At 44.4% G+C, this 8,578-nt stretch overlaps 1 protein-coding gene across 1 annotated transcript in view; it reads right to left on the bottom strand.

Moving 5' to 3' along the window:
• Window positions 1-446: 446 nt before the first annotated feature.
• The window catches only part of RNF10 (ring finger protein 10), a gene marked incomplete at its 5' end in the record, with an annotated part of 28,263 nt that continues 20,131 nt past the window's right edge, over window positions 447-8,578 (bottom strand). Inside the window, 5 exons of the mRNA XM_019506633.1 lie at window positions 447-1,682; window positions 3,645-3,803; window positions 3,943-4,003; window positions 4,329-4,426; window positions 5,218-5,355. Coding sequence (XP_019362178.1) covers window positions 1,606-1,682; window positions 3,645-3,803; window positions 3,943-4,003; window positions 4,329-4,426; window positions 5,218-5,355 — 533 coding nt within the window. The remainder of the gene's footprint in view (window positions 1,683-3,644; window positions 3,804-3,942; window positions 4,004-4,328; window positions 4,427-5,217; window positions 5,356-8,578) is intronic.

Below are 8,578 nucleotides of genomic sequence, written 5' to 3'. Positions count from 1 at the left end.
GCTAGTACCCTGCCTAGGGGGCACCACTGCTGTGGAGGGAAGCACTAAGTCCTCCTGCAGCTCAGGGGCTGTGCAACCCAGTGGCAGCTCACACAGGCAGGCTCTGCTGGGGGCAGGGGGGAAGTAGAGAAGGAAGAGAGTGTTCTTGTCTTTCAGGGAGCCAGTACAGAACAACAGATGTGTGTGAACACAGCCCCAGGAAGCCTGGCATGGGAATACAGGGAGCTGAGGCTCCTGTGTCACCTACAATAAACACGCTTATTCCGTCTGTCCAGAGCACTCAGATTGGTTACTGAAACAACCATTGTTATTGGCTGCTGAGACCACCAGAGTGCTCCAGCCAGAATAAGCCTACTATTATAATAGCTAGATATCAGAGTTGACTTGGAATGGACATTCAAGGTAGTGGGGTAGAATATAGCAGAAGAGACTCAAGCACCACAGAGTTCCATGTGTGCATATGATTTATTGCAACTGTTTGCCTTCACTGGTACATTACACCTATGGTTCATTTTAGTCAACAAAAATCCACACCACTTAACTCATTAGCTTCAAATCAAACCACAAGCAGTGTAGAAAGACTGCTCAAGTAAAGAAAAAGAAAGGGGGTAGGTGGAAAGAGGCATGTTTATAGTAAGATGTGCCCAGTACAGTCCAATGTATGCCCACAAACCAAACAGATGCAGGCCTGTGTCCTGAAAGAAACAGATCCTGGTTCCTTGCTATGGGGTTATTTTTCTGAAACCTGCAGCTAGTGTCACTTGTTCCTCTAGTTTGAGACCAGCTAGGTCTCAAAACCCCACCAAGCCTCATCATTCAGAATTCTAGGAACAATTTAATTACTGCAGCTCATGCAAGCACACAGACTCTAGCATATAAGGTCTAGAGAACCACAGTTTCCCTCACCCAGGTTGAAGTACTCCAAACTGTAAGCTAGGATGGTCTCTTCTAACAAGCATCCCTGTCATCCTCTTTGATGAAGGGATTCCAGTATGAGTTGTCATTTGAGCCAAGTTCTGCTTCATTCACCTCAACTCTAAATCCTAAAAGCCAGAAGAATTAAACTGAAGGATTTATTACTGTTTAGAAAGGCAAGAACAACAGATAACCCTACTGCTCTCGTTTCCAGTGTGAGGCAAACAGCAACTGCTAAGAGGATGATGTTTCTTTTCAGCTTTGCTGAAAGCTACACCACTGCCATGTCTAGTCTACTAGACTTCTTTCTTCCCATGCATGTTGATACGCAGGTTCTCAGCCTCTTCACGGAGGCAGCATATTGCAACACTCTGGCAGTGCCATAGACAGCTGTAAACACATTTGAACTGGGTATTAGGCCAGAAGAACTGACTTGGCACAGACTGGAAGCCTTGGCTAAATGGTTTTCCAGGTTCAGTGTTTCTCAATACTTTATTCAATTGGTTTAGACCAAAATAATCTGGAAAATTTTCTCTCCTTACTGTGATATAAGTTTCCACAGATTCCCCCCTCAAGCCCCAGAAACAGATTAAATCTGTTCAAACTTAAATACTTAAACTATAGCAGCAAAACAAAAAGCAAAATGAAAAGAAAAACCAAGAGGAGAGAGAAGTTCTCTGGGACTGCATATCACTTTGTGTGAACAACCGAGGTGCTGAAGAGCAGCTTCTGCTTCTGCTTCTTTCTTTTCTTGCCTCCCTTTTCTTCTGTAAGAAAGAAGACAGTAAAGTTAAGGGATTTTGCTTCTACTTAAACCAAACCATATGCCTCCTATTCATCTCATTTAATGGATTTAACAAATAGGGGAGGGGGTAATTTTAGAGGTATTATGTACAGAACACTATTAGTATGGAAATCTGTTATACAAGCATCTAGTTGCACAGGATTTAACTTCAGAACTTATGATTTTTATTTCTTCAAGTACTGGGAACTATGATTACTGGTCCTTAAAGCTGTCAGTAGTAACCCAGATGCCTGAGGAGTTCTCTCTTTTTGACCTGGACTTGAAAAATATGGATGCCTTTTACTGGTCACTAAAAACAACAGGAGATTGAGGAGGTACATGAATCCTTAGCTGGAGATGAACTGTCCCACTGTCTATCAAAATAGTGTCATTTCCACCATGTTCACATGTGTTAGGAGGTAGAACACAGATGCCTTTCTTCCCCATGCAGAAATCTTCAGTGCAACATTGCACTGCACTGTGCTGCTATCAAACTTACAGATTCTAAAATTGAGCATAGCAACCAAGGATTACTGCATCAAGTCAGTTCATCTTTAAAAGCCTTGATCTGAATTCATCTGAGATGTCTTCATACCTTCAGCGATTCTGCAGAGTTCCAGATGCCCCAAAACCTTTGGGCAAGTTCAGGTTCATCTTTCCACATTACACACAAATTCTTGGGCATACAGAGAGCCTCCAGACTATATTAAAATAGTGCATCATAAGGTCCTAGTTTTCTCCGTTTAAAAGTCCCAAATTCTCAGATAAAAAAACCCAACTAAATCTGCAATTTTTCCATGATTAAAAATGAAACACCACTATATATAGGTATCAATTGAACACAGTGTTTTATTGATATATTTACAATTTTAAAGCAACTTGGAAGCCTGCCAGAACCTCAATCATTATAATAAAATAAATTCTAAATACCTATATATTTTAGTATGCAAGTTTGTATTTTTGGTTTTGTTGGGTTTTTTTTAAGTCAAAGAAAAGTCAGAGCTCCTCCTGCCCCCTTCACTTAGCAGGTTGCAGGTCTAGCTGCGGGTTGTTACCCCACCCTCCTCTGCTGCTTTGTGACACTGAGCAGATCTGATATGCTGCTGTGTTGCCCTTGTCTATGCCAGCACCCCACACTCTGAAGCCTCAGACCTGCTGGCATCCCTCACTCCTGGCCTACAGCCACTGGGGCTGCTGGCACCCCTCCCAGCCCCGCTAGTGTGAAGAAGGGAGTGGGTGTGTGGGGAGCACATGCCCCCTTGTTGTCAATGCTTTCCCTGCCCCCACAACACTTCACTTGTGCCCCTCCACCCTGCCCCCAACTTACCTAGGAGCTGTGGGAGCTGGTCTCCACTGCTGCATGGGTGCAGCTGCACACATGCACAGGGCTCCCTCTGCCTCCAAAAATCACCCTCCCCCATTCCTCCAGCCCCTTACAGGCTGGAACTCAGCCTGCCCGCAAGGGGAAACCCAGTTTTCTGTATTCTTTAAGAGTAGAAAATCCACATTTTTTTGCAGTGAACCAGAGACTCAGATCCCCCAATCATGATGGGTCATATATGAGGTGCAATTCATGACTCATTTCTAGATGGCAAATGATGGCTTCCAGCAACAGCTATACTTACAAAATCCTGAACTCCTGTGGCTCCTGCAACAACCTCGGCAGCTGTTTTAAGTGACAGCAGCCTTGTTGAGGCAGTTCAGAAACAGCTCTGCAACCTCAAGTTGTTCAGAACAACTCTGGTGGTATGAGTTAGAACTGTCCCTGACTTGCCATTTACACTGCTAACAGAATACAGATAACTTATGCCAGCATTATACCATACTTGCAGTGGGGAAAACTCCAGCCAGCAGAGGCTTTTATAACCTCTACAATGGAAGGTAGAACCTTCTCTCCCTAAAAAGGCTGCTGCATGTCACCTAAAAAAGCTCATCATGTTCTTACCAGAGAGAGGATTAGATGTGGATGGCTTGTCCAATTTAAGGAAGGCGGCCTCAATAGCCTGACTAAAAGAATTTTGAAAGCTGGGCACAGGAATCCGGTCAGAGTTGTCACTCTCTCCATCACTATCCATTGGAGCAGGAGGGGCAAGAGTATTTTCCTCTGGAAAAAAAATCATCCTTATTACAAAGGCACAAACAGAAGAGCTGAACAGGCCTCAGCTATACAGAAGTGCTTTCAACATGAAGTAAGAGCTTTAAGAGACCTCAAGATGGAAGGATGGTTAGAAGGGTTTCTTTACCTTTTTTCTTTGGAGCAGATTTTGGCCATATTTCTGGCTTTGCTTTTCCAGCCCTCAGCATCTACCAAGAGGGGAAAAAAAAAAAAAGTGTGAATACCAGAAATCTGACCAGGCTTCATCTACTGGAATTCCCTCCCACACTTCCATTCACATGGAATTACAAATAGCCTAGATTTGTTAGTGTAATCACTTTGGAGACAGAATATAGGACTTTAGAAATCTTTGGCAGATCCATAAAAACATTCAACTCAACCAAGGGGTGTATTCCCTCTGCTCTTAAGGCCTCCTATAGGGATTGTATGCTTCATACCACTTGGGGAACAGCAAGTAAGGCAAGTCAGTAGAATGTTCTCTTGCACATACTACATTAAGGGAGCTGGATTTACCTGAGCAAAGGAGGGGAAAGGAGACTCTTCTTCCAAGCTCCCACAGAGTGATGGGCTGACCAGGCTGGCAGCTGGTAACAGTGTAGTAGGGACAAACTCTACAGACAGGGGAAAAAAAAAAGAGCCAGTTCATAAGAGATCCAGTTACATTAGCAAAGTTTCATGTTAGTATGACTGAGGAGAAAGGGGAACCAGCCAAATCAAAAATCCAGCAAGACCCACTATCTTCAGTTTATTTTGTCACATTTTGATATTTCAGTCCTCCCAGCACCATACACGCTTAATTCCCTGATATTTAAACATCTTCCTGACTATACCTAGTTTTTCCTATAGGGAGATTTCTACTAGAAATTTAAAGAGGACCCCAGGAATTTTGGGAAGGAGATCCCAAATAAAGTATTACGGGTGGTAAATTTACTGGACTTGATCCTACTGAACACTACATAAAGTGCCACATTTTCCTATATAAAAAAGGCAGCATAATCCAGAGAAAGGAGAAACCAAATGGTTGTTCTCCAAAAGGTGGTTGTTCTCCTATAGTGACAACATTCCCACCCCTCTGTGGGTGCATATTTGGGAAAGAATCCATTATTCTTTAAAATGGTTGTTCTTTTCCCTTTTAAGGCTTCTTAGAAGTGGGATGACAATGCAATCCTCATATTGTTCCCAGGGTACAGGACAAGACAGAGTAGAAGAAAGGCAGAGGAGGGAAAAAAGGGGAAAAGGCATTTGATCCTCCATTTTTAGATGCTGACCTTCTGAAGTTCACCACTACAGCAGTCCAAAACCAGCAGTAATGGCCAATCTAACTTTGCCCCCTGAGTAGTAGAGTCATTGTTCCCCAAAGCATCAGTCCATCTGCCATTTATGACTTCTCCCAAATGCTCACCTGTCTCAGATACAGGACTTCTACCAAGAGGAGGAAGTAAAAAAGGACTCTGGTTATCACTGCTGATGGACTCTCCCAAGCAAGAGCTGAAGGCAGGGAACTGTTGCAGATTCTCTAGAGCAATGTGGACCTCTGGATCTAGGGCGAAAGCCATGAACAAGATTTAAAAAAAAAACAAACAAAGACATAAAGGGTTAGTCTACAAGCATCAAAAGTTGTCCCATGGACAGAGATTATAGTCTCTTCCCTGGTGGAAAGGTTTAGTGATCTTGTGACGTCATCCTCTACCTTGAGAGGCTCAAAACAAGCCTCACTGCTAGGCACATATAGATACCTGTGCAAATGTCTGCTCCTTCTGCAACTTTACTTAAAGGGAGAATCTAAGATACAGGACCCAAGTACCCTATGAGCTACTTGGATATCCCTTTTTCATGGCAATTCTCCAGTGTCCCACAGCTCTAAGTTGTATACAGCTATTTTAACAGGGAATTTTCTGTATAATATTTATTTGATTTATGTACCACCTTTACCAAAAACAACTCAGGACATCTTGCAAGAACAAAAACAGAATAAACTTAAAAAGAACAGTGACAGAAGAAAACATCTTAAAAAAAAAAGAGAACTAAAATATTTTTTGAGCTGACAAGCAAATGACAATGACTTCCTACACATTTTGCCAAGTGGACTTGACATACTGATGGTACTTGCAGAAGGTTGCTCTCTGCTGACCTTGGGGATCATGATGGTGTATAAAGGAAGAAGGTGATCCCTTAGGTTCATATAAGGCCCTAAGCAGTCTGGGCCCTAAGTCAAAGCCAGCACCCTGAATTGCACCAGGAATGCTACTGGGAACCAGTAGTCTCTGGGGCACTGGAGTTATGCATTCCTGGCAATCCACCTGTCAGAAGGCAAGCCACTGCATTCTGCACCAGCTGCAGCTTCCAGATGGTTTGCAAAGACAGCAGCCCATTGTAGAACTCATCGTAGCAGTCTACCTTCTAGATTACAAGGGCATAGATCAGTGTTTCTCAACCCATGGGTCATGACCCAAAAGTAGGTCACAAGAATATATGAAAGGGTCGTGAACAAGCCTGGATCAACAAACTTTAAAAATGGATTCTCCTTTAAAGGAAAAAAAAATGGGGGGGGGGAAACCTGTGGCTTTTCCCATACAGGAAGGCAGAGACACAGCCTGCTTGGGCCCCCCCATACACCTCCATGCCCCACACACTGGGGGGATGGGACCTGGGTGCAGCAGGTCAGGAGTGAGGGGAACTGGGTCAGGACTGGCCACTGATGTTTACATATGGGTCCCAATAAAAAAAAAAAAAAAAGGCTGAGAACCACTAGCATAGATGATGGTCAGATCAGAGTTTGAAAGAAAGGTTCACATCAAATGGAGTTGGTAAAAGGTGCTCCTAGCTACAACCACCACCTAAAGATCCAGGTGCAGCAAAGAATCCATAAGTACTCCAAGGCTGTGAATTTGACTGACAAGAGGAGGTAAAACCCCAATGATAGGCGTCTCAGTCCCCTTTAAGTCAACTGATCTGCCTACCACTGTCACCTCTATCTAGTCTGGATTCAATTTCAACTGGTTCACATATGCTTAGTCCCTGGCTGCCGCTAAGCACTGAGGCCAGGGTTAGAAACGGAGGAGAGGTTCATGAGTCAAGATGTCCATATTGATCGAACCTTGTTCTCTGCACAAGTTTTACCAAGTGGCCTCATATACACACACAAGCAGCAAGAGCAATAAGATACGAGCCCTGGAGGACCCTGCGTAAAAGTTTCAAAGACTTGGCCCTCATCACTATGGGACCTCCCCTGCTAGGAAAGAGTGGAACCAATTTAGAATTGTCCCATGAATACCCACCTTCATGGTCAATTGTATCAAAGGCTGCTGGAAAATTAAGATCAGCAGGGCACAAATTCCCTTTGTCAATCTTCAGGTGAAGAGCAAAGACCAAGGCCATGAGTGCAGTCTCTGTGCCAAGACGAAAGCCAGATTGACAAGGATCCAGGAAACCTATGGCATCCAGATGTTCCTTGGAGCTGTCAGATGACTATCCAATGATGCTCCCCCAAAAACCAGCTTGAGACAGGGCCATGGGGCGGGGAAGGTCAGCACCAAGTGAAGGCTTCTTGAGCAGGGGCCAGACAATGGCAGACTTAGGAGCATCCAGTACCAGTGCCTCCTTTCAGAAGGGCAGGACAACCCCTGCCAGCAGTGACTCTGGTTTCCACCCTCCACCCAATAGCTTTTCCAAGCCAGGATGGGCATGGGCCAAGTTCACAGCTGGTCACCCTCAGGCCCAGCACATCCTTCATAATCAGCAGGCAATAGCAAGGGGCAGATCCAGAGGGCTGCAGTGGTACAGCTGCACCCCTCCGATTCCTGCTCTACCCAAAGTTTAAAGCCACCTGCCTGGGAAGGTCAGTGACACTTCTATTCAGGTTGATGCAGGAGTCAATTGACTTCAGGGCTCACTGCCATCTCCCCAGTTCCTGCTATCTTTCTCTCCATACCACAGGTGTTAATGACCCTTTATCATTCTAATGGTCTTGAGTCCCACTATTCAAACTGTCCTTTATTCTGCAAATTTTGTTGTGTTAGCCATCCCAGGTTTCTCTCTTCATGAGATGTGCCACACCATATGTACCCCCCTTATCAAAATCCTAGGCCTGTCCATGGCAACAACAAATTTAAAACAAGCCATAATAGGATGAGACCAGAATTCCTCAGCTCCAAGAGCTGACTCTGCAGCAAATGTGGTGGCCCTCAAGCCATGCCAGGTACAGGAAACTGTTTGCAAAACAGCCAGTAAATTTAATCACAGACAGAAGATGACTCAGATTCCACACAGATACAAGCTGGATTAACTAGGCCATTCACCACCTGGAAGAGCTGTGCCAGATGACATTTTGCAAATACAATGGAAAAGAAGAAACATTTCTTGGCCACCACCATTACCACACCATAGTCGTTTAAGACCAATGCTACAATGCAGGTTCAGAGCCACCTGCTTAGGTGCCTCATCTCCTTTATATAAATCAGTGGTGACTTGTGTCACTGCAGCAGTGGGAGCAGAAGCCTGGGTGCCATGATGTCTGTGGCCAAGGTCAGCATGCAATTCCACAGATCAATGGGCTATCATCACAGTAGCAGTCAAGGTTAGTGGGAGGGTCTCCTAGAGCTCCAAAATCCCTTGTGTAGAACAGTTATTTGATGACCTGCTCAACTCCTATAAAAGGAGTAGACTTGCTATTGTATACTGGCAGGATCACAGGCGAGTGATTTAACACATACTAGTTAAGTCTCAAAAAACAAAAAAAACAAAAAATGCGCCCCCCCCCCCCC

Source organism: Gavialis gangeticus, unplaced genomic scaffold (assembly GCF_001723915.1).
Source record: "Gavialis gangeticus isolate Ggan-Ray unplaced genomic scaffold, GavGan_comp1, whole genome shotgun sequence".
Taxonomy (NCBI): domain Eukaryota; kingdom Metazoa; phylum Chordata; order Crocodylia; family Gavialidae; genus Gavialis; species Gavialis gangeticus.
The sequence above is the reverse complement of the archived record's forward strand: the minus strand, read 5'-3'. Positions and strand labels throughout refer to the sequence as shown.